The 26,010-nt window shown below is 48.6% G+C and overlaps 1 protein-coding gene across 15 annotated transcripts in view; it reads right to left on the bottom strand.

Annotated features, from left to right (window-relative positions):
* DNPEP (aspartyl aminopeptidase) overlaps positions 1 to 23,335 on the bottom strand; it is a 32,830-nt gene extending 9,495 nt beyond the window's left edge. For 2 of the 15 annotated variants that reach the window (XM_030916715.1, XM_030916716.1), the window contains exons 1-12: positions 10,613 to 10,783; positions 9,926 to 10,019; positions 9,748 to 9,836; positions 9,520 to 9,633; positions 9,138 to 9,263; positions 8,820 to 8,950; positions 8,482 to 8,557; positions 8,277 to 8,384; positions 7,213 to 7,290; positions 5,622 to 5,705; positions 4,299 to 4,459; positions 3,661 to 3,847 (exon numbers count right to left, since the gene is read on the bottom strand). In XM_030916715.1, coding sequence (XP_030772575.1) covers positions 3,661 to 3,847; positions 4,299 to 4,459; positions 5,622 to 5,705; positions 7,213 to 7,290; positions 8,277 to 8,384; positions 8,482 to 8,557; positions 8,820 to 8,950; positions 9,138 to 9,263; positions 9,520 to 9,633; positions 9,748 to 9,836; positions 9,926 to 10,019; positions 10,613 to 10,648 — 1,284 coding nt within the window. In that variant the 5' untranslated portion in view covers positions 10,649 to 10,783. Of the gene's footprint in view, positions 1 to 3,660; positions 3,848 to 3,871; positions 3,912 to 4,298; positions 4,460 to 5,621; positions 5,706 to 7,212; positions 7,291 to 8,276; positions 8,385 to 8,481; positions 8,558 to 8,819; positions 8,951 to 9,137; positions 9,264 to 9,519; positions 9,634 to 9,747; positions 9,837 to 9,925; positions 10,020 to 10,132; positions 10,407 to 10,429; positions 10,784 to 23,181 lie in introns of those variants that run through there. The other 13 variants (XM_030916720.1, XM_030916719.1, XM_010360308.2 and 10 more) reach the window with 13 other exon arrangements.
* Between the last annotated feature and the right edge of the window lie 2,675 nt (positions 23,336 to 26,010).

Genomic DNA, 26,010 nt, shown 5'->3' with positions numbered 1-26,010 from the left:
GGCCAAGATGGGAGGATTGCTTGAAGCCAGGAGTTCAAGACCAGCCTGGGCAACATAACAAGAACCCCATTTTAACTAAAAATAGAAAATTAGCCAGCATGGTGGGATGCATCTGTAGTACCAGCTACTTGGGAGGTTGAGGCAGGAAGATCTCCTGAGCTCAGGAGTTTGAGGGTGCAGTGAGCTATGATCATGCCACTGCACTCCAGCCTGGGAGACAGAGCAAGACCCTGTTTCTAATTTTAAAAAAACAATTTAAAAAAAAAACTGAAATAGTAAGGTGAAGATGACTGAGTGAAAAGAGGCAACAAAAATATATCCAATATAATATCATTTTTAAAAAGTGTATATGAAGTTCATGCATAGAAAAAAATCTGGAAGACTACACCAAATTTCTGCAGATTAGTGTTTTACTTTCTCATCTCTATCTGTATTTTCTAATTTTCTAAAATACATGTGTCCTACTTCTGCCATAAGTTATTAAAGAAAAATCTCCCAATGTCTTCTCACTGCCTTAGAATAAAATTGAAATGCCCTTCCATGGCCTAGGTATTCCTGCATGATCACTGAGCTGGGCCTCTTCCCTGACCCCCTCCTGCTCTCATCCTGGCTCTACCATCCTGCCTTTCTCTCCTCCTAATAGACAGCTCATTCCTGGTCCCCTTGGGGCCTTTCTACTTATGCCCTCTGGCTGGGACGCTCCCATAGCTGCCTGTTTCTCAGTGGTTAGGTCTCAGCTCAAATATCACGTTCTCAGAGAAGGCTTTCTGGGGGCAGAACAATTCAGCTTTCTGTACAGCAGAAAGAGCCCTGGGCTGGCAGTCAGGATGCCGCGGTTCTACGCCTGACTATGCCAGAACTTGCCTGCTATGATTGTCACTGGACCACCAATGCCCGAGTCCCTGATATAGACAGGTAGATAGATACAGAAATAGACAGTCATGTACTACATAGTGACATTTCAGTCAAGGATAGACCACATGACAGTGGTCTCATAAGATTATAATGGAGCTGAAAAATTCCTGTCGCCTAGTGACATCACAGCTGTTCCAATGTTGTGGCACAATGCATGACTCACTTGTTTGGGACGACGCCGGTGTAAATAAATCTACTGTGCTGCCAGTCACATAAAAGCATAACACACACAATTATGTACAGCATGCAATACCTAAGAATGATAATAAATGACTATGTTATGGTTTATGTGTTTACTATATTATGCTTTTTATTGTTATTTATTTTGAGATGGCGTTTCACTCGTTGCCCAGGCTGGAGTGCAATGGCACCATCTTGGCTCCCTGCAAACTCTGCCTCCCAGGTTCAAGCGATTCTCCTGTCTCACCTCCTGAAAAGCTGGGATTACAGGCGTGCACCACCACACCCAGCTCAGTTTTGTATTTTCAGTAGAGACGGGGTTTCACCATGTTGGCCAACTGGTTTTGAACTCCTGACCTCAAGTGATCCGCCCGCCTCGGCCTCCCAAAGTGCTGGGATTACAGGCGTAAGCCACGATGCCCGGTCTATTGTTATTTTAGAATGTACTCCTACTTATTGAAAAAAAAAAAAGTTAACTGTAAAACAGCCTCAGACAGGTTCTTTAGGAGCTGTACCAGAAGGAGTTTTGTCCAGAAGGCATTGTTATCATAGCAGATAGCAGCTCCCTGAATGTCAATATCCCTGAAGACCTTCCAGTGGGACAAGATGTTGAGGTGGAAGACAGGGACATTGATAATCCTGATCCTGTATAGGCCTAGGCTAATGTGTATGTTTCTGTCTTGGTTTTTAACCAAAAAGTTTAAAAATTTTAAAAATAACTAAAAATTTTAAAAATCGAAAAAAGCTTATAGAATAAGGATACAAAAAAGAAATTACTTTGAATAGCTGTACTATGTGCTTGTGTTTTAAGTCAAGTGTTATTACAAAGGAGTCAAAAATTAAAAAAATGGAAGTTTATAAAGTAAAAAAGTTGGCCAGGTGCAGTAGCTCACGCCTGTACTCCCAACACTTTGGGAGGCCAAGGCAGGAAGATCACAAGGTCAGGAGTTCGAGACCAGCCCGACCAACAGGGTGAAACCCCATCTCTACTAAAAATACAAAAATTATCTGGGCGTGGTGTTGTGTGCCTGTAATCCCTGCTACTCAGGAGGCTGAGGCAGGAGAATGGCTTGAACCAGGGAGATGGAGGATGCAGTGAGCCGAGATCGCGCCACTGCACTCCAGCCTGGGTGACAAAGTGAGACTCCATTTCAAAAATAAATAAATAAATAAATAAATAAGTTACAGTAAGCTAATTTATTGTTGAAGAAATACAATTTCCAAAATAAATGTAGTGAAGCCTAAGTGTCCAGCATTGATAAAATCTGCACTAGTGTACAGTACTGTCCTAGGCCTTCACATTCACTCACCACTCAGGGCAACTTCGAGTGTTGTAAGCTCCATTCATAAGTGCCCTATACAGGTGGACCATTTTTAATCTTTTATAACATATGCTTGCTGTACCTTTTCTTTTTCTTTCTCTCTTTTTTTTTTTTGTTTTGTTCTGTTTTGTTTTGTTTTGTTTTTTGGAGACAGGGTCTCACTCTGTCATCCAGGCTGGAGTGCAATGGCAAGATCTCAGCTCACTGCAACCTCCACCTCCTGGGCTCAAGAGATCCTTCCCAAGTAGGGAAGGCCTCCCAAGTAGCTAGGACTATAGGCATGCACCACCACGCCTGGCTAATTTTTGTATTTTTTGGTAGGATGGGGTTTCACCATGTTGGCCAGGCTGGTTTTGAACTCCTGACCTCAAGTGATCTGCCTGTCTTAGCCTCCCAAAGTGCTGGGATTACAGGTGTGAGCCAACATGCCTGGCCTCCTGTACCTTTTCTATGTTTAGGTATATTTACCATTTTGTTACAATTACCTACAGTTTTCAGCACAGTAAGAAGCTGTACAGGTTTGCAGCCTAGGAGCAATGGGCTACACCACACAGCCTGGGTGCGCAGCAGGCTGTCCGTCTAGGTTTGTGTACGTACACTCCATGATGCTCACACAACAACAAAATTGCCTAATGATGCCATTTCCCAGAACGTATCCCTATTGTTAAGCAATGCATGGCAGTGTATGTGTGTATATATGTGTATATACAATACTGTGTTACATACATATGTGTATACAACATATATATGTACACAAACACACACACACACAAACACACTGAGGAGAAAGGACTAGATGGCTGATTTCTCAGGCAAGAGAGAAAATGAGTAGCTGGGGTTCCATACTCCCCAGCCCTGAACTTTCCCTGTGGAAGCCCCTAGGGTGTGTATGAGACACAGGAAAGTGGGGGTGCTGCAGGGAAAGACGGGCCTACCATGTGCCAGGAGCACACTGTACCTTCAGTCTTCATGGAAATCCAGCAAAGTAGGTATCACTATCACTATTCTACAGATGTGGAAACTGAGACTTAGAAAGGCTAGACTAGTCCAAGGTCACACAGCTAGCACCGCAGCAGAGCCAGCATGGAATCCAGCTATATCCCAAATCCCTACTTTTCTCACTCTACTGGGACCCCCTCCACTGAAGGCCATCTACCAGGTTGCCTGTTCATGGGGGGCCCATCTGTTTGTGTCCCCACCAAGCTCCCTCCATCACACCTTCCCAGGCAGGGCCCACCCTCACCTGCAGGGGGACCTTGACTTTGTTGGCCACCTCTCGGATCAGGGCCTCTGACACTGAGTTTGAGGCATAGCGTTGCTTGCTGTTCACCTTGATCACGGGGCCCTGGGGAGAGTCAACGGTGAGGCAGAAGTAATGACAGGCCCAAAGGGAATGAGTGGGGGCCCAGAACAGCCAGGCCTCCAAGTCCCTAGGAAGAAATGGCACATCTCACCTTGTGGAATAAGGGCCGGTGGTTCTCCTCATGCTTGTCCCTGTAAGAGACAGGTAAGGGCCAGGCATAGCAAACAGGAGGAGGCCTGTCAACACCACCCTCCCACGGCAGACATCACTAATAGATCACCACTCTTTCCTGCTCAGCCCAGTGGGACTTTAGAGTCATTCCATACACAGGGTTCCGGGCAGCCTCTAGTAACAGATGGAAACAAGTTTGTAGACAAAGGCTATTCCACACACCTGGGTTAGGCATTGCATGACTTTGATCGAGTTGGTCTTGGAGTAGTGAAAAGGAAGTGCCCCTGAAGCTCCCAGCAGAATGAAGAAGGGAGAAAGGAAGAGGCTGGGGCCAGGGCAGAGCCTTGAGGCAGGTTACGCTTGGGTCCCCAGTTATGTGAAGACTGTGACTGGCACTAGAGACTCACAGGTAGTTGGGATGCACAGCATGGGCCATATCTGCGCTGATCATGAAGGACTTGGGTATGGCTTCCTCGAAGGCCGTTGGGTACTGGCATGAGGCCGAGATCCGCCGCAGCACCAGCTCTGTCAGCAGTGACTGTGCTCCCTGTGCACTCTCAGACCCCACCTGGTGACAGCAGAGTCCTGACTCTGGGAATCTGGGCTCAGGGTCCTGATCTTGGAAGCCAGTGAGAGGGGCCCACTGCCCAACTAGCCCAAAACCCCACTGACTGGGTGTTCTTAGCAACACCCCTAACCTGGGGTCATCACTGAACACTGGACAGTGGGCTGAGGCCAAACTAACTCACAGTCTTAACAGTACTGATGGGTTTCCTGCACTACTCCCCTTCCTCCTCCTGTGACCCTCACATCACAAGATGACAGGGTCATCCTGTGACCCTCAGCAGAGGTGCCCCACCACACTGGTTAATTTTCTTTTATGCATATGACAGAGACTGCTAACTGTCCATATCTTTTATAACAGAACACCCAAGTCGTAGTTGAGCACTTAACTACCTAGCTAGAGATGACATTCCCAGGCTCCCCTGCAGCGAAGTTCTGTGGAATGTAAGCAGTGATGAATGTCATTTCTGGATCACGCCCTTAAAGCCAGGGGGTGTCTATTGCCCCTTTTGTATTTTTAGTAGAGACGGGGTTTCACCATGTTAGCCAGGATGGTCTCGATCTCCTGACCTCGTGATCCACCTGTCTCAGTGTCCCAAAGTGCTGGGATTACAGGCGTGAGCCGCGCCTGGCCTTCTTTTCTTTTCTTTTTTTTTTGCCAAATTCAAATTGCCCTTCCTACTCAGTGCAGACATGATGGCCAGAGCTGGAACGGCCACCCTGAATCCTGAAATGGAAGTCATGCGTTCAGGATGGCAGGGACCCCTCCTAAACTGTTAACTCTGACCTGCGTTGTTACCTGAGAGAGCACTATCCGTTCAAGCTCTCTTATGCAGCTGAGACTGTGCAGCCTCACACACACAGGCATCATGAGGACCTACTCTGTACTGAGCCCTGGGGCTACGAGGATGGACGGGGTAGAGTCCCTGTCCTAAAGGAAGAAGCTCACCATGTGGCACAAAGAGAGATACAGGAGAGACGGTCACCCTTGAATAAGCAGATGTATGCTGAGTCAGAGGAGACACCAAGTGCTAAGGAGGCCCAGGCAGCATCTCCCCTGTCTTTGGGGCCCCCAGAAGAGCGCTGGCTCATGGTGGATGCCTGGCACAACAAGTTGGCTGTGGAAGACTCTGCAGAGGGGACCCTCCCCAGAACCCTCCACGTACCTCTTCGTTGTCATACAGTGTGATCATGCGCACATGAGGCTCCGTGGCCAGGGAGCCAGGGCCTGCACAGGAATCTATCAAGGCCTGGTTCAGGGAAGGAAATGAGAGCATCATCTCCAACTTCCTTCTTCTGGAATTCAGCCCACCAGCACTTTGGGTGTGCACACTTCCCCGTCCACTAGCACCTTGGGTGTACACGTTCCCCTGTCTGCCTTCCGTGGCCATGGCTTTTATCAATTAGGGCACTGCCTGGCAGAGGGTGTGGTGGGGAGCTTTCTTTTCTTTCTTTTTTTTTGTCGAGACAGAGTCTCGCTCTGTCACCTGGGCTGGAGTGCGATGGTGCGATCTCAGCTCACTGCAAGCCCCGCCTCCAGGGTTCACGCCATTCTCCTGCCTCAGCCTCCCAAGTAGCTGGGACTATATGCGCCCGCCACCACACCAGGCTAATTTTTTTTTGTATTTTTAGTAGAGATGGGGTTTCACTGTGTTAGCCAGGATGGTCTCAATCTCCTGACCTTGTGATCCGCCTGTCTCGGCCTCCCAAAGTGCTGGGATTACAGGCGTGAGCCACCGTGCCCAGGCTTCTTTTCTTTCCTTTTCCTTTTTTTTTTTTTTTTTTTGCCAAATCAATAGCTACATAGGTAGAAACCTTTAGGGTGTGGTAGGGACCGACTTCTTTCCTTCCTTCCTTCCTTCCTTCCCTCTCTCCCCTCCCCTTCCTTTTCTTCCTCTTTTTGCCAAATCAATAGCTAGGTAGAAACCTTTTCAACTGGGACAGGAGGCACCATCCTTTGGGTGTTCTCTACCTTCCCATGCAAAAGCCAGTAGGAAAATGTGGAGGAAGAAGAGAGGAAGAGCTGAGAGTCTTGGAAAGTCAAAAGGCTACACAGATCACACAAACTGATTGGCCTCAGGGAAAAGGCTAACGTTCAAAGAGGTGACAGACTCCATCAAGGTGACATGACTGCCTGGCTGCCTGCAGAAGTGGATGCAGGTCCCAGGTCTGGCTCTGGTCTCAATTACAGCTCAAAGCCTATCTCCAGCCACAGGATTACAGGGAAGGAAAGGCAGAAAAAGGCAGAGGGAGATCAAGGGCAAGAGGAGAGAAAGGGAACTGACTAGGGTGGAGAGAAGGTGGGGGAACAGCAAGGTGACTAGGAAGACAGGCTACCTGACTGAGATCCCAAGAAACAGGGAGAAGGCTGGGGCTTAAGCCTGAGGGGTGGAGTAGGAAGCAGAAGGAGGTGGATGATACTGCCTTGTGGGATGATAAGGCCTTTCCCTGAGGCAGAGGTTAACTTCAGGAGAAGCAGCAGGAGCAAGGCTAGGACAAGACACCATGGTGCTCTAATCAACTTCTCAGCTTTCCTCTCACCTCAACCCCCTGACAGTGCAAGGACAGAGTCCAAAGGTAGTGATGCTGAGGCTGCAGCATTTAGGGCCCCCTCCTGGTCCATCCAGCACCAGCAGACTGAGCAGGCAGACAATGGCCCTCTCTCACAACCTGCTGGGGCTTTAGGCAGCTCTTCTGACCCCAAACATGCCATCTCTGCTGGTGGTATATACTGCCTAGGGTGCCCCAGCTCCTCACCTGCAGGGCACAGAAGCAACTGTGCAGATTGTCCAGCCGAGGAGCAAAGATGAACTCATCATAGGCACCACCCAAGACCTAGAGAGATAAGACAGTCAGCCCGACCTTCAACCCTCCACCCTCACTCACCTTTCTTTTGCTCCCAAGGGCCTCCTTGGTTTCTTGCGCAACCTCTCCCTGACCCCGGGCTTAGTGCACTATTTTCTTTTTTCTTTTTTTTTGAGATGAAGGTTCACTCTTGTTGCCCAGTCTTAAGTGCAATGGCTTGATCTCAGCTCACTGCAACTTCTGCCTCCCGGGTTCCAAGGATTCTCGTGCCTCAGCCTCCTGAGTAGCTGGGATTACAGGCACGCACCACCAGGCCCAGCTAATTTTTGTGTTTTTATTAGAGACGGGGTTTCACCATGTTGGTCAGGCTAGTCTCGAACTCCTGAACTTATGTGATTCCCCCTGCCTCGGCCTCCCAAAGTGTTGGGATTCTTTGCTGGGCAGGACTGAGCAGAGACTGGAGAAGGGGGCTGGGCTGGCGCTGAGGAACAGAAGGTTGGAGGCCAATAGCTCTTGACCTCTTCCTGTGGGTCAAGAAGAGGAAGGGCTGAATTGTTACCAAAAAGCCCAAAGAAGTAAACAGAGGAAACCAGTCAAAAAACAGAAACAGAAACTCAGCACATGTTCAAGCAGGACAGAGCATCCAAAGATTTAGCAATCTCTGACCATCAGCAACGGTGAGACAGAGAACAGATAGCCACATCCAGACCTCTTTCCCTAAGCAGTTCAGTGTCAGTGTGGGTCAAAGCAGACAGGGCCCACCTATAGAAGAAACTCCTGTGGAATCTGCAAAAAGGGCCAATTCCAAGACAGTCCTAGCAGGCAGGTCTGGGGTGGGGAACTTGTCTTTTTGAGAACCACCACCTAGAAACAGTGGGGGATGTGTCTACTGGGAAGAATAGGGATGAGAGTCACTGAGGGCTTGGTGGAGGTGATGAGTGCTTCAGCAGGACTGGCTATGGGTGGCTGGGATCCTGGAGGCCCTCCACCCACAGGTTCCTACAGCCAGTCCTCACCGCAGGCTGGGTGTCTGCAAGGCAGAGCTCCATCTCCACTATGTCCTTGGGGCTCAGCCCCAGATGGGCACAGAGCAGAGACATGAGGACCGAATGGTGCCGCTCATCCTGCAGAGCAGAAAGACGCTGGGAAGAGTCCATTCCTCCTTTCCTCCCCTCTTCTCAGGGGACTCTGCCGCCCTTCCCATGATCAGGGGACTCTTACCGCAGCACTGAGAGGCCCTGGCTCAGGAGTCCCCTTCTCCAGCTCCTCCTGGATGGCTGTGGCAAGAATGGGGACTCTGTGGGGAGACGTGGGTTGGGGGCGGGGATTGCGAGGAGGGCACAGCAGAGTGGGGCATCTGGTAAGTTCAGGTGCCTCCTGATGGGCAACTGCCCCTGCCCTTCAATTCCCAGCCCACTCCCCAAATAGCAAGGCTATGAGGACCCTTAGAAATTTACTGAGTCCTAAGAGTAAAATGTGACTGTGGCTACCATTAGGTAATAATCACCTGATATCATTCTCCATCCCTCCCAGCCACCGCAGCCCTGCCCCAGTCTCACAGGTGCATCTCCGTGTTGGGCCCAAAGTTCTCGTTGATGTTTCGCTGCAGATGGATGGCCAGGTGTGGGATGCGAAGAATGGGCCGCTCCACATGCACCAGCCGCTGCTCCAGCCGACCTGAGGTTGGGCACTGTGGCCAGCCAGACCAGGTCAGCCCAGGGTGCCTCCTACCCCAGTGGTCAGTCTTCACTTCACTCAGACTAAGCAGGGTGGTCCTCTGACCAGACTGCCTCCAGCCCTCTTCCCCACGGGTACCCTGAGGAGTGTGGCAGTCAGTCTTCCGAGGAGGCTCTGCCATTCCCAACCTCGGTTCCCACCTTGACAATGACGCGTCCAGCCAGAGTCAGGTCACGGTCAAACCAGGTGCTCCAGATCCCACCACCATAGGTCTCCACACCGACTTGCTGGAAGCCCACCTGGCTGCGGCGAGACCGACGTTTCACCTGAGTGTAAAGATGGAGACGAAGTCAGAGAAGGCTTCATGACGAGATGTGGAGATGAGACTTCAGCTACTCATAAGTAACAGACAGCGAATATTAGTGTCACATGAAAGACTCAAAGTGTAGAGGAAGAAGCCAAAAAGTTTACCTTCTCCCTTTGTCCAGGGGATAGAGGCCACAGTTTGTATCTCCTGGTTCTCTTTTGCCCTGTACTCCCCCTGACATCTCCTCCCACCCCAACACTGTCCCATTTCCTTACCCGGAGGCAGGGGCTGTCCGTGTGGGCCCCGATGAGGCTGAAGCCATTGCCAGGAACATACTGGCCCCCTACAGCAAAAGCTATGATGGTGGAGGAGTTCCTAGTCATGAAGTACTGAGGAGAAGGGGAGGAAAGACAGGGGTGTGAGTTGCATTAGCCATCTGGCACACAGGGCTTTGAGACCCAGCCTAGGGACCTGCCTTTCCATCCCCACCCCACCCCCAGTACCTTGCTCTCGGGCTTAATATTCCATTTCTCAGTCTCCTTGAGTTCACTGAAGCCAGCCTGGAGAAGGCGGTTGCGGCATTCAGCCACAGCTGTGGGAAAAGCACTCTCTCACAGCGATGGAAGCTGGTGAGGGGCACATCAGCCTCCACCCTTCTCCCTTGCCCTGGCCACCACTTACCGTGGAAAGGAGAGGGACTCCGGTTCACGAACTTGAGGAGTTCCTTGGCCGCAGTCTGCACCGCCTCTTGGCGGGCCTTACCGTTCATGGCCACCTAGGGGAGGGGGCGCTCAGACTTTTACGAGGTCTGGGATCCCTGACCTTTCACCCAGGTTCCGAGGATTCTCCCATCCCCACCCCCAGAAGTGAGCACTCCAAAGCACAAACCTCTGCTTACGCCCGTCCCCACCGACAGACCCAAACCCAGGACTGAAAATCTCCGTTGAAAGCTTCAGCCCGCCGGCCCAGGATCACGACCCGGGACGGCCCCTCAACCCGAACTTTAGCCCGACTCCCTAAGTTCCACCCCCATGTTCCTGCCCAGCTAGGAAATCCTGTTCTGCTCCCAAACTCCGGGATCCCAAGCGGGCCCTATACTCTGAGGCGGCCTGCATCACGTGCGCATCCCCAGCCCGGAGCCAAAGCCCTGTACTCCAAGGAACACCCTGACTCCTCCCCACCCACCCAGTCTCTCGCAGGACTCCCCCTTCCAGTCCCGGGAACGTCGTCAGATCACCCTCCGCGGGGCTTTCGGTTTCGCTTTAGGTCGGGCGGCCCCACTGCAGCACCGCGCTAAGCTTGGGCCTGGGAGAGCGCCGGACCCGGTTTGGGATCGAAATTCAAGCGGGGCCGTCGGGAGCCACCTACTTGCATGGCTCCGAGCGTGGGGCCGTGTCCGCTCATCCGGCCTCCGGGCTCGGCCCGCCCCCACCGCGCCGCCTGCCCCGCCCCTCACCAGCCCTGCAAGTCCTCCGAGTGCCCCTTCAGGCCGAGCCGCACGCGCAGGCCATCATCAGGCTTCCCCGGCCGCCCCGCCCCTGGCCGGGCCGCCCCGCCCACCTCGCTCCGCCCCGCCCCTCGGCGGGCTTACCCTATGCGCTCCGCCCCTAACTGGGCCCTCACCACCCGCCTTGCACCCGCCCTTGCTCCGCCCTTGCTCCGCCCCTAGCTTGGCCGCCCCGCCCACCCCGTCCCTCGCCAGGCAGCACGGCCCGCCCTGACCCTAGTCAAGCTTCCTCGTCCGCCCCGCCTCTCGCCAGGCTGCACTGCCCTCCCCGCTTTGCCCCGCCCCTCACCAGGTTTCCCCCGTCCGCTCCGACCCTCGCTGTACGCCCACCACTCGCCCTGCCCCCGCCCTTGCTCCGCCCCTAGTCTGGCCGCACAGCCCGCCCCGCCCTTCGTCAGGCCTTCCTGCGCTTCCCGCCCCTAGTCAGGCCGTGGCGCCCACTCCGCCCCGCTCCCCCCGAGTCTGCGCCACACGCCCCGCCTCTCGTCACGCTTCTTCGTCCGCCCCGCCCCTCGCTGCACCGTCCGCCCCGCTTCCGCCCCATCCCTCTCCTGGCCGCGCCTCCGCCCCGCCCCCGTCTCCGCCCCTGCGGGGGGCTGCTCGTCAGGCCCCGCCCCTTACCCCCCTCGCCCCCGCCGCACGATCCGCAGCCGCCGCCAGGGCCCTCTGCCGCCGCGGAGGTGCTAGGACAGCCGCGGACGGCCCCCTCCCCGTGCCCCGTGCAGCGAGGCCAATAAAAAACTCGCTCCCTCCAGCTGACCGGGTCCGACGGTTACAGTACAAAGTGCTGTCTCTCGCCACAGCCGCCCTTGTGACAATGAAAGCAATAAGGCTAATGTCTATGGGGAGCTCACGGTGAGCTTTAGCTTTATGATAAAGCTTGGTTGGTTACCTCGTTTAATCTTTACAACTGCCCCATCAATTGTGTACTCTTACTGTCCCTAGTTTATGCATGAATAAAGAAAGCTGAGATACGGAGACGTGTGATCCGTCTAGTAATAAATGGCACAGGTGGGGTTTGAGCTCCATCAATTTGATTGCAGAGGCTTTGAACAACCCTACAGGCTTCTCTCAGATTTTTTCTGGACCTTTTTCTATACACTTTGGTAAGTGTTATGGTACACAGGAGGTCCACAAGGGACACAGAAGTTGACTTGCCCAAGATCACATAGCTGTTTAGGTGAATCTGGGATTTGACTCTGATGTCTGTGCCCTTTCCATTTGTTAAAACAACAGAAAAAAAAAAAAATCCACATTGTTGGCATTTCCAGTATTCCCATGTCAGTAGTGAGTAGCACTTTTAAACCCTATGCACCTTCCTAGATGCAGGAACTGATCAGGACTCTTGGTGGCCTCTAGATCCAAAACAGGGCCCAGCTACCAGGGGTCCAATCAAAATTCCAGAGATCACAGGTTTATGGAGCAACCTGCCGTCTATATATGTGGGGTCGGGAGTGACAGGGTGGGTTAGGGAGAGGCTGGAAAGGTCCTGCAGCCCTCACTTCAAACTAGTAGATATGGCAGGGGAGTTTTCAAGAATTCACGCACTAGATGCTGGCTGAAATTCATGGCATTCCCTAACCGTTTGTTGAAATATCGTTATGGGCCTGGTGCAGTGGCTCATGCCTGTAATCTCAGCACTTTGGGAGTCTGAGGCGGGTAGATCACTTGAGGTCAGGAGTTCGTGACTAGTCTGGCCAGCATGGTGAAACCCTGTCTCTACTAAAAATACAAAAATTAGACGGGCGTGGTGGCGCGTGCCTGTAATCCCAGCGGCTACCTGGGAGGCTGAGGCAAGAGAATCACTTGAACCCGGGAGGCGGAGGTTGCAGGGAGCCGAGATCGTGCCACTGCACTCCAGCCTGGGCGACAGAGCGAGACTCTGTCTCTACATACACACATACATACATACCTACATACATACATACATACCATCATGTATAAAGCTCAATGCTGAGCAGGACATGGAGAGAACATTCTTGTCCTCCACCTCCTGGGGAGGGGACACATTCAAGGAGGACAGTGAAAGGGCTGAAATAAGGCTACAAAGTATAAGGGAAGGAGACAACCTGAATAAGGAACCACCTTTAATGTTCTTTCTGATCACAGAAAAGAGTACATGCTTGTGTAATAGATTCAAACATCACCAAAACGCATAACTTAGAAAGTGAGCCAGGCGTGGTGGTTCACGCCTGTAATCCCAGCACTTTGGGAGGCCAAGGCGGGCAGATCACGAGGTCAGGAGATCGAGACCATCCTGGCTAACATGGTGAAACCCCGTCTCTCCTAAAGATACAAAAAAAAAAAAAAAAAAAAAAATTAGCCGGGCATGGTGGTGGGCGCCTACAATCCCAGCTACTCGGAAGGCTGAGGCAGAAGAATGGTGTGAACCTGGAAGGCGGAGCTTGCAGTGAGCAGAGATTGCACAGTTGCACTCTAGCCTGGGCGACAGAGCAAGACTGTCTCAAAAAAAAAGAAAGTGAAAGTAAACATTTGATAAATTGAACCTCTATTCTTGATTTAAAAAAAAGAATTCCCTAAGAAACCAGGAAGAGGATAAAGGACATCTCCAAGAAATCTAGAGCAAACATTAGTAGGGAAATACAGAAGTGTTCCTATTCAAATCAGAAGTGAGACACTGATGAGCTATTACTGCTGCTAGACAATGTGGAGCTGTAGTCAGAGCCAGTACCACAAAACAAAATTAACAATTGTATACATGGAAGAGTAAAATTGGTCATTATTTATAGATTATATGATTACCTAGAATCCCCAAGAAAATAAACGATCAAGCTATTATTAGAACTGGTAGGAAGGGTAGCCTAATTTAAAAAACACTGACTTTCTTGTACAATAATTACGTAGAAAATATAAAAGTAAAAAAGGTTCTTATTGACCATTTTTGGTTTGGGTAAAATAGAAAAAAATGTAAAAAGGCTGTATTTATAAGAGCAAGAAATATTGTTAAATTTCTGGTTATGAACATATGAGACACCTAATCTTACTTTAAACAGGAAAATGCAAGTTAAAAATGAGATACTGGCTGGGTGTGGTGGCTTATGCCTATAATCCCAGCACTTTGGGAGGCAAAGGTGGGGGGATCATGAGGTCAGGAGTTCGAGACTAGCCTGGCCAAAATAGTGAAACCCCATCTCTACTAAAAATACAAAGAAATAGCTGGACATGGTAGTGGGCACCTGTCCCAGCTACTCAGGAGACTGAAGCAGGAGAATTGCTTGAACCTGGTAGGTGGTGGTTGCAGTGAGCCAACATCATGCCATTGCACTCCAGCCCAGGCGACAAGTGCAAGACTCCATCTCAAAAAATAAATAAATAAATAAAAATGAGATACCTTTCTTTTTATTTAGCAGATTAACAAAAATGGAAAAGATGGGTAATATCAAGTGTTGGAGAAGGCTTGGGGTAATGCAAGCGTTTTTTGGAGGCTAAAGCAACTCCTTCTGGGAAGCTAATCTGCCATGTTGACTTTTCAACAACCTCTGTTCCAGGAATGACTCTAAGTTTTCTACTTTACCTACTATTACCATAAATTCTGCCCTTAGGCAGATTCACATAGCATTCATGACTTTGCCTGAGGGTTCAACTTCAATTATTCAACACGTTATTTCCCTATGGAGCCCTGGGTTTGCAGGGTAATCTACCATTTCATCTCTGAAACTATGGCCTCTATTTATTAGACCCTATGAAATGTTTCTTTCTGAGAGACTGGATATGTCAGCCTCTTTCTTCGCTTTTCAGCTTCCCTGAACTTTAGGGGTATGTTTGCATAGACCTGCTCACCCCAGAAGACCTTTATACCCAAATTTCTGTGGTGTAAATGTTCCCCATGGTCGATTTCAAGCTGTTGAGATGATGTCACTGAATGGAGTTGGGAAGAGCTGTGCAGAAGCATGCCATTATGTAGATTTCCACCACGCAGACACAATAGATAGACGTAACATCAACAGCATAGATTTAAGAAGGCAGTAAAATGTTTGGAAAAGTGATGGATTTTTGTTTTTTATTATCTGTAATATAACGTATTTAATTGTAAGTGAATATAATTTAGTTTTTTTTTTAATGATTGCTGTGTTTAACAACGAACTCACCAAATTCCTGGAAATTTGACAATCAGTTCTCATGAGCTTGTCTAAGTTGGCCCCAGCACACTACTCCACTCATACTGTACATCTTTTCTACTAAATGTGTGATCTGTTGACCAGCAACATCAATAACATCTGGGAGGTTTTTAGAAATGCAGAACCTCAGGGCTTACCCCAGAGTTATTGAATCAGCATCTGCATGTTAACAAGATTCCTAGATGATTTGAATGCTTGAGACACAGTATTTTAAAGTGCTGTGTAGCAGTTAATAAAAATTTTTAAAAAGGAGGTCAATCGTCAGGAACTGTTACAGAAAAGAATTCCAAATATACTGTTGAGTGAAAAAAAAAAAAGCAATTTCTAGAATGTAAGGTGAGGACATTTAGATAAAACTCACACAATGAGCTAAATTTATATTTCTAGATGTTATATAAATACATATGTAAATGGATAGAAACAGGTTTGGAAGGATAATGGTCACTTCTGGGTAAGGGAATGCTAATGGATTTGGAGTTCAGGTGGGAAAGTCATGGGATGACTAGAGATCAAGAAAGAAAAAGTTTCTGAGAATCATTCTTGCCCTTGGCCTTCTGAGAAAATCTTCCCCGGCAGATCTTAGCTGATGTTTACAATGCTTCCGTTATTCATTCATCCTTTTGGTTTAACACATATTAAAGTGCAAATACTTTTGTTTGAACATAGCAGTCATTACATACACTTCAGTGTAAGTTGATAGGATACGTATGTCTTTTCTTTTCTTTTCTTTTTTCTTTTCTTTTTGAGATGGAGACTCACTCTGTAGCCCAAGCTAGAGTGCAGTGGTGCCATCTCAGCTCACTGCAATCTCTGCCTCCTGGGTTCAAGTGATTCTCCTGCCTCAGCCTCCCAAGTAGCTGGGATTATAGGCACCCGCCACCACACCCAGTTAATTTTTTTTTTTTTGAGATGGGGTCTCACTCTGTTGCCCAGGTTGGAGTGCAGTGGTGCCATTTTGGCTTACTGCAACCTCCATCTCCTGGGTTCCAGCGATTCTCTTGCTTCAGCCTCCTGAGTAGCTAGGATTACAAGCATGCATCATCATGCCTGGCTAATTTTTTATATTTTTAGTAGAGACAGGGTTTCACTATGTTGGCCAGGCTGGTCTTGAACTGGCCACGAACAATAACTAATTGGTCTAATAATAACACTAACAAGAACTGATGAGCTGAAAACATTTCAAAAATATCTCATAATGTTTTAAGAAGGTTTACAAATATGCGTTGGGCTGTATTCAAAGCTGTCCTGGGCTGCATGTGGTCCATGGACAGTGGGTTGGACAAGCTTGCCCTTTTTTAAAAAAAAATTTTTATTTTTATTTTTTATTTTTTGAGAAAGAGTATCACTCTGTTGCCCAGGCTAGAGTGCAGTGGCATGATCTCAGCTCACCGCAACCTCTGCCTCCTGGGTTCAAGCGATTCACCTGCCTCAGCATCTCAAGCAGCTCACAAGCATGAGCCACCATGCCAGGCTGATTTCTGTATTTTTAGTAGAGATGGGGTTTCACCATGTTGGCCAGGCTGGTCTTGAACTCCTGACCTCAAGTGATCTATCTGCCTTGGCCTCCCAAAGTGCTGGGATTACGGGTGTGAGCCACTGTACCCCGCCAGACAAGCTTGCTTTAAACTCAACCACTAACCTAAGTGTGTTCTTTGTACTGCCCAGAGGTCCTATTGCATCTCCTGGACCATTTGCTGCTTTGCTCTCCTGGAGGACAGTTTCATCCAGTGTCCTCCTCCATCCCCACTCTCAGCTGAGGACCATTGTTCCCATTTTACTGTGAAAATAGAAGCCTTCAAAAGAGAATTTCCGCAAGTTTTAAGCTGCCATGCCTAGGCTCCTACCAGGATCTGAGCTCCATATTCTGCTGTCCTCATTTCTGTGGGTGAACCATCTGTGCTCCTATCCAAGGCCACCCTCTCCACTTGTGCACAAGATTCCACCCGTCTTGCTTAAGTAAGGGCACCGTGTCAACAGTTCTTCCCTTTCTCCTGCATTATCAATCTCCACAGTTCTGGTGGGTCAAGCTGATTAGCATATACATGTGCTATAATTTCTCCCATGAAAAAATAATCCTCTCTTAACCCCCAGTCTCCCTCCAGCAGTGGCCTCATTTTCCTTCTCCTCTTTATGTAAATCTCTTTTAAAAAGAGCTATCTAGATTGACTGTTTCCCAATTCCTCTTCTCTCTTTCTCTTGTAAACCCTCTAGAGTGAGGTTTTACCACCATCATTCCGCCACAACTTTTCTTGTCAAGTTCAAAAACAACCTCCACAATGCTGAACCCAGTGGTCAATTTTCAGTCCTCATTGTCCTTGACCCATGGGTCCTATTTGACATAGCTGCTTGCTCTCCTGGGAACACTCTCTTCATTTGGCCTCCTAGACACTTACTACCCTCACCACCACTCCTTTGCGTCTCTTCTGGCTCCTCCTCATCTCCCATTGCTAATGTTATTATTATTTTATTATTTTCATGTTTTTAAAATAGAGATGAGGTCTCACTATGTTGGCCAGGCTGGTCTCCAACTCCAACCTCAAGTGATACTCTTACCTGGGGCTCCCAAATTGCTGGGATTACAGGCATGAGCCACCGTGCCTGGCCTCATCTCCCATCTTTAAATGGAAGGCCTCAGGGCTCAGTGCTTAGAAAGCTCTCTACCCTCACTCCCTTGCTAATCTCCAATCTCATGACTTTAAATAGCATCTATACCCTGACAGTTGTCAAATTTACATATCCCTAGCCCATATATCTCTTCTGAACTATATATATTCTCATATATCCAATTGTTTTTGCACAGTTTCCATGTGTGTGCCTAATAGGAATCTCCAGTGTAATATGTCTTAATCTGAACTCCTTGTTCCCCAAACCTATTCCATCCACATTCTTCCCATCTCAGTGTTGTGCTGAACCCCTGTCCACTCCAGTAGGGAAGGCCCCAGGTTCAAGAGGCCAAAGAAGAGACCCAGAGCCAGCAAACAAGACCAGATTGTTTTTTGAGAGGGAGTCTCACTCTGTCGCCCAGGCTGGAGTGCAGTGGTGCGATCTCGGCTCACTGCAACCTCCACCTCCTGGGTTCAAGCGATTCTCCTGCCTCAGCCTCCTTAGGATTACAGACATGCACAACCACGCCCAGCTAATTTTTATATTTTTAGTAGAGACGGGGTTTCACTATGTTGGCCAGCCTGGTCTCAAACTCCTGACCTCAAGCAATCTGCCCGCCTTGGCCTCTCAAAGTGCTGGGATCACAGGGGTGAGCGTCTATTGAGGAGAACTTACAAGATGGTCCAGTGGTGGTGAGCTGGACAGTAGAACCGCTGTCACCTGCAGAAAGCATGCATTTTCACTCAACACTCGCTCCATAACAACCTCCACCTGGCAACCTTCATTTAACCCAAAATAAAGGGCTTTGATCCCTGTATGGCCCTTGTTCCACAGGATGGGAAGGGGGCTCAGAGGTTCCTCATAGATGAGGATCTCTAGGTTGCCCACTCCAGGATTTCTCAGCTCAGAACTCCAAACACATATCAAGTATATCTGCCATTCAGGGTCATTCTCAGGGTGTGCTTCGGTTATTGCTGTCAGATGTGTCTGCCATACATTCAGTAAATGGCAACTCTGTCCTTCCTATTTCAGGTCCTAACTCTTGGTGTTAGCCTTGGTGCATCTCTTTCTCTTGCACCCCATGTCAGATCCATCAGCAAACCCTGCCTCCTGAGCTCCTTCACGAAGCCTTCCCTAGCATCTCCAGAGGGAAGTGCTCAGGGAGGCCAGTCCTCCCCTCCTAGCGCCAGTATCATCTCCTATCTTAGGATCCACAGGAAGAAGTCTCTGTCAACTGAAAGTAATCTGCTGACCTGTGACGTGTAATCACTTTTACTTTGCTGCTGCAATCCTCGGTGCCTGGCAGATAGTGGATATACAATAAACACTCACTGAATTAAAGAAATTTTGAAAAATAATTGTTCTTTGTGATAAAGGACCCTCATGGGATAATAGAAGGGGCAATAGAAAGGAACAAGTCGTTGCTAAATGCAGTACCGTGGCTGGATCTCAGGTGCCTTATGCTGAGTGAAAAAAATGACAAAATTATAGAGATGGAGAACAGATTAATGGTTGCTCAGGGCTAGGGAGGATTCGGGGAGGAATGTGTGTGACTATGAAGGGGTAGCTCAGGAACATCTTAATGGTGATGGATAGTTATATGTCATGATTATAGTGGTGGTTATGACTCTACCCGTGATAAAATTATAAAATTAGGGTTGCCAAATGAAATACAGAATGCCCAATTTATTTGAATTTAAGAAAAACAAGGGTCAGGCGTGGTGACTCATGCCTGTAATCCCAGCACTTTGGGAGGCCAAGGCGGGCTGATCACTTGAGGTCAGGAGTTTGAGACCAGCCTGATCAACATGGTAAAACCCTATTTCTACTAAAAATACAAAAATTAGCCGGGTATGGTAGTGGGCACCTATAATCCCAGCTACTTGGGAGGCTGAGGCAGGAGAATCACATGAACCTGGGAGGTGGAGGTTGAAATGAGCTGAGATCGTGCCACTACACTCTAGCTTGGGCAACAGAGCGAGACTCCATCTCAAAAAAAAAAAAAAAAAAAAAAAAAGATAAGGAATAATCTTTTCAGTATAAATATGTCCCAAATATTGCATAGGATATGCTTATACTAAAAACAAAATTTAACTGAGTTTCCTATATTTTCATTTGCTAAATCTGGCAAACCTAGAAAAAAATGGCATCGAACCCTATGCACACGCATTTTACCTGTGTCACTTTCCTGAGTGTAATACTGTGCTGTGCTTATCTAAGATGTAACCATCTGGGCAAACTGAGTGGCGGGCACACAGACCTCTGTGTAAAATTTCTGCAACCTCTTGGGAAGGTAAAATTATTTCCAAATAAAAAGGTTTTTAGAATGGCCCTCAAAGGAAAACCAACTGCTCCTGTTAGTGATGAAAACAAAGAGGTATAGGAAAGTGCTGGTTACTAACCCTGCATGCTTTATGGAATACTGTAAAATTGGCACTTCACAAAGGTCTTAAGATGTATCCCCCTTGAATGTCAATGCTCTTGTGTAGTTAGTGACAGTATAACAAAGTGGTTATGAGTGTGGGCTCGGGATCCACACACCTGGTTCACATCCTGGCTCCTGCATTTATTAGCTGTGGGTTGTGTTTGCTGTGTTGTGCCAGAGCCAGCCTCCCTCCCCTCCCACCCCCATCTCTTTCCTGTTCCACATTCAGAGATATCAGGCAGGAAGCTTGAGACAGGCCTGCAAGTATTTACACTACTGAGACTGGCAAACACTACAAATCAGGGCATTTTTTTTCTTCCAGAGAGCTAGTTGGTTTTTTTCTTTTTTTTTTTTTTTTTTTTTTTTTTTTTTGAGACGGAGTCTCGCTCTGTCGCCCAGGCTGGAGTGCAGTGGCCGGATCTCAGCTCACTGCAAGCTCCGCCTCCCGGGTTCACGCCATTCTCCTGCCTCAGCCTCCCGAGTAGCTGGGACTACAGGCGCCCGCCAGGTCGCCCGGCTAGTTTTTTTTTGTATTTTTAGTAGAGACGGGGTTTCACCATGTTAGCCAGGATGGTCTCGATCTCCTGACCTCGTGATCCGCCCGTCTCGGCCTCCCAAAGTGCTGGGATTACAGGCTTGAGCCACCGCGCCCGGCCGGTTTTTTTCTTTTCTTTTCTTTTCTTTTCTTTTCTTTTCTTTTCTTTTCTTTTCTTTTCTTTTCTTTTCTTTTCTTTTCTTTCTTTCTTTCTTTCTTTTTTTTTTTTTTTTTTGAGACAGAGTTTCGCTCTGTTGCTCAGGCTGGAGTACAGGGGCGTGATCTTGGCTCACTGCAACTTCTGCCTTCTGGGTTCAAGTGATTCTCATGCCTCAGCCTTCCAAGTAGTCTCCACATGATCAAGAATGTGGGTGGAATAGGTTTGGGGAACAATGAGTTCAGATTAAGACATTACACTGGAGATTCCTATTAGGCCCACATGGACACTGTGCAAAAACAATTGGATATGTGAGACTATATATAGTTTAGAAGAGATATCTGGGCTGGGGATATGTAAATTTGACAATTGTCAGGGTACAGTTGCTATTTAAAGTCATGAGATTGGAGATTAGCAAGGGTTACAGGCATGTGCCACCATACCTGGCTAATTTTTGAATTTTTAGTAGAGACAAGGTTTTGCCATGTTAGCCAGGCTGGTCTTAAACTCCTGACCTCAAGTGATTCCCCCACCTTGGCCTCCCAAAGTGCTGGGATTACAGGTGTGAGCCACTGTGCCTGGATACTTTTCTTTTTTTTAATTTTTAATTTTAGATGGAGTTTCACCATGTTGCCCACGCTGGTGGCAAGCACCAGAACTCAAGCAGTCCTCCCATCTTGGCCGCCCAAAGTGTTAGGATTACAGTTGTGAGCCATCACACCTGGCCCAGAGAGCTAGCTGTTAAACATCTACCATCACACCACAGACTTAGAGCCTTAGCTTCCTCATCTGTAAACGAGAGGAAGATAGTCATAACCTCGTAATGTTATGAGGAGTAAATGGGATAATGCATGTAGGGTGCTCATCACTGAGTTCTTCAAATAGTTAAGTGGACAGTACTTGTGAGCCAGTATTATCTCTCATTTTAAACTGTGAGCAACTTAAGCACAGGTCTATGAACCAGTTCTTGATATCTTTAGTGCCTGGCCTGACATGTAGTAGGATCTCAATGAATGTTTACTAAATTAGTGAATAAATGGCAAATAATAGTAACTTGGGGCCGGGCACGGTGGCTCATGCCTGTAATCCCAGCACTCTGGGAGGCCGAGTTGGGAGGATCACCTGAGGTCAGGGGTTCGAGGCCAGTCTGGCCAACATGGTGAAACCCTGTCTCTACAAAAAATACAAAAATGAGCTGGGTGTGGTGGTGCATGGCTGTAATCCTAGGTACTTGGGAGGATGAGGCAGGAGAATCGTTTGAACCCAGGAGGTGGAGGTTGCGGTGAGCCGAGATCGCACCACTGCACGGCAGCCTGGGCAACAGAGCAAGACTCCATCTCAAAAAAAAAAAAGTAACTTGGGGTAATATGCCTCTAGAAAACGTGGACTTTTTCAGAAGACTTTTAGGACACACTTCTTAATCTTTAAACATGAGGGTTTTCAGGCCCTGTAGCAGGATGCCAGGGGGCCTGGGGTGCACTCCTACCACCTGAGGGTAATGTCTGCCCTTGCAGGCCCAGCTCTGAGCCCCCAAGGAATACAGCTTCTGACGCACCCCCTCCAGGTGGCAGGCACAGGCCCTCGCCTTCCTCTGGGAGCCAAGATGGGGCATTTCTGGCTCTCAACCCAACTAGAGGTCATTTAATCCTCGCTGGATTTGTCCTGTTTATTTTAGTGAACAGAGCTGTTTACTTTCGGTTCGTGTTTCTAGGGATGCTTACTCATTTTACTTCCCGTTTATTTACTCTTTGCAAGCACTTGAGTTTGAGTAAATATGTCTATAAAGTTCCAGGGACTGGGTGATTCTGTGTCTGCTATTTTAATGGCTTTTAAACAGTGTCTGCTCAGGTAGGCATTTTATAGATGGGTTGAAAAGATAGAAAATTCTGTTCTCAGTGGCCTCTGACTCCTTTCCAAACTGACAGCTGGCCACCAGCAGCTCATGAATCATGGCTTTTCATCAGTAATAAAAATATCAAAGGCCAACACACATCTCAAACAGAAACCGACCCACCCTGGTCCACCAGACATGGGGCTTGGAAACTGGCAGGTGTTTAAACTCTAAGGCAGTGTTTAGGGTGCGAATCCCCTGAGTGCTTTTTAAACTGCAGATTCATGAGCCCCATACCTGAAGATCCTGATTTGGAAGATTTGGGCTGAGGCCCAGGGATCTCCACTTTTAACAGGTGCTGCAAGTAATTCTGCCATCTTTAGATCACCCTGAGAAACACTCATCTAAATTCTCAAAAAACACTTGTGCCGATGGGTGGGTTGCCCTTGAACTCAGTTGTTGGGCAATGTGGAGCCAATAGGGCACCAGACAGGATTGTTTGGAAAGATTAAATCATCCAAAGTTAGCCAAGATGATGATCAGTATTATTCTGTTAACCCACTTGCTGGAGGTCTAGTTTGTTAGCAGATTGAGAGCAGGGGACCCCATCTCATTCATCTCTTTATCCGCATAATGCCTAAGCCAGTGCGTAGCTCAGGGAAGGCCGGTGCCCAGGAACATGTGTCTGCACTGGCTGGGACACTCCCGCTGACCACAGAACTAGACAGGCCCCGGTTACCTTGTGGTAGCCATTGAGCCAGCTGTTGGGGACGAACATGGTGGAGAGGCTCCGAGCCATGGTGACCTATTCGCCTCCTCCCAAGGCCGGAGACTGGGTCTGAGTGGACAGGCCTGAACCAGGTGCCTTTGTTGCCAGATCATCCCCTTGCCTTGGGCCCCAACTTCCAGGGCTCTCCATCATCCCTAGAGCCCATTATGACATCATCAGTGCAATTTGAAGCAGTAACATCCTCAGGGAACCCCAAGCCTCAGGCTGACGTATGGTGGCCAATGTCTAAATGTTGGCACCTGACCTGGGGGCGGGGTGTCTTGTATTCTGGGAGACTAAGGATAGAGACTTTCTTCTTTCCTTGAAGAACTCCTCCTTTATTCTCCATTTTGGCCCCTTTGTTTGCTTCCTGCCAGCCAATGCTCTCATTATTTCACTAATATGTGTTTACTTTTTTATTGTCTGTCTCTCCCATCAGAATGTGAGTTCCAGGAGGACACGGCCCTCCCTGTTTCCTTGTTCCCTGCTGTGTCCCAGTATCAAGCACAGTGTCTGATGTAGTAAGTGCTCAATAAAGACTTTCTGGGGCATGAAGACATGAATAGAGGCTTCACTGGCTCTGGTCATCCATTCATTTATTCATTCGAAATGCATGCCTTGTGCATCTGTTGTGGGCCAGGCTCTTGTCGACCTGAATAACTTCTGTTTCTGCCCTGAGGAGCAGTCAACCTGGTGGCGGGCTGCTGGAGACACATCCTTTGTGTAATGCACTCTGACAGGGGCTATCTCTGAGCTATAACAGAGATGAGGTTGCTTGGAGGAGCACGCTGTGGCAATGACAGGCTCTTAAACCAGAGAAATGGTATCTTGTCTAGCAGGATTTCCCCCGCTTGATTCAGGGAGCCCCATCTGCCCTGAGGCCTCTGCCTATGCTGACAACCACTGCTGCTTGTTTCTGCTAATATTGCAGCAGGGTGCTTCTATAGAAGCAATCTATAAAACACCATTTACAGCCAAAACTGAACCACAAAAATCAATCCCCAACGCTCACTCCCATCAACAAACATGCTTTGAGGGCCTCCTGGGTGTGGCACACAGTTTGATGGTGCCCTGGGAGACAGAGGGATGAGTAAAATGAGGACTCTGCCCCTGGGGGAGGATGGATTTCGAATCTCCCACTGGAGACAGGCCACATGGGAATGGGATAATTACTGGACTCAGCGAAAGTGTGGATGCCAAGTAGAGGATGAAGGCTCTAGAACTGCACTGGCTAGTACAGCAGCCACCAGCTACACAGGGCTATTGAGCCCTTGACATGTGGCTATACCTTCAAGTACCTCTCACACTGAAAAGCGCTATACCTGTAAAACAATGTACACATTGGATTATGTACAAAATGTATGAAATATCTCCATTTTAAGATATTGCTTCCAGGTTAAAATGATAGTATTTTGGATACATTGTTAAATATACTATCATTGCTATATTAGTAACATTAATTTCACCTGTTTTTATTACTTTTTTTTTTTTTGGATACAAAGTCTTGGTCTGTCACCCAGGCTGGAGTGCAGTGGCACCATCTTGGCTCACTGCAACCTTCCCCTCCTGGGTTCAAGCGATTCTCCTGCCTCAGCCTCCCAAGTAGCTGGGATTATAGGCGCCTGTCACCACTCCTGGCTAATTTTTGCATTTCTAGTAGAGATAAGGTTTCTTCATGTTGGCCAGGCTCGTCTCGAACTCCTGACCTCAAATGATCCACCCACCTCGGCCTCCCAAAGTGCTGGGGTTATAGGCGTGAGCCACCATGCCTCGGCCTGTTTTTGTTACATTTTAAAATCGCAGCCACTAGAACATTCAAAATGACATACGTGGCTTCCATTGTATTTCTATGAGACAGCATTGATCCAGCAGGGGACCAATAGCCTGTGTGACTGCAGCTGCAAGAATTCTGAGGAAATGGGACAATGAGGAGCCTGCAAGGGGAAACCGAAGATGGGTGTAGGGAGGACATTTGAAAAGTCTGATCATGAAGGGAAGGAGGGAGGTGGCAGTTCCGGGAGGCCACCAGGGTCCCAGGGACAATCAGTAATAGACACTCACCAGGTCTTCCTCTCCCTCCTGCCGTCTTCCAGAAAGATAGACCCTGGGCACTTGCAGACATCCCCCCTGTCCCCGCCCCCCGCACACCCCTGGCAATGCTCTAGAGTGAGGCTCCTTCATTTCAGTCCTTGGCAAGGGGGAGTGAGCCAGAGATGGCAATATGCTGCATGTGGCTGCTAAGTCACGGTAAGTAACAGCCTTGGCCAGGCCATCCATTGCAAGGTGGGTTAAAAACACACCTCTCCTCCCTGACTCCCGGCTCTGGGCCCTGGGTAAAGGGCAATGGTGGGGAAGGAGAGACCAGGGATTCTGATATAGATGCAGCTGGGAGTTTGGTCAGTGTTTGAGATCAGGGAGGATTTCTCAGAGTAGCAGTGTGGCCCAGGAGGAGGAAGTCAGTTCCCTGACCTAGCCAGACAAAGCTCCCATTATGGATACGTTTCGTCGGGGGAAATCAGGCAGCCTGGATCTGATGTTCACTTCTCTGCCTGTGCCCCCCCCTCCGCCCCCTCAGCCACACAGAGAAGCTGTAAACACTCGAATACAAGGATTAACTCTGCGTGTGGTGTCTGGGACATTATGAACAACTCTTGGTGGCCGTGTTTGTGTCTGTGTTAAATTGATCTTTTTAACCCCCAGCACCTAGGACGTGAGGCTGCCAAGCTTGGTATTCAATAAATATTGATGGATGAAGGAACAATGGAAGAAAGGAGTGCATGAGTAAACAAATGACAAATA

The sequence above is a fragment of the Rhinopithecus roxellana genome, chromosome 14 (assembly GCF_007565055.1).
Source record: "Rhinopithecus roxellana isolate Shanxi Qingling chromosome 14, ASM756505v1, whole genome shotgun sequence".
Taxonomy (NCBI): Eukaryota; Metazoa; Chordata; class Mammalia; order Primates; family Cercopithecidae; genus Rhinopithecus; species Rhinopithecus roxellana.
The sequence above is the reverse complement of the archived record's forward strand: the minus strand, read 5'-3'. Positions and strand labels throughout refer to the sequence as shown.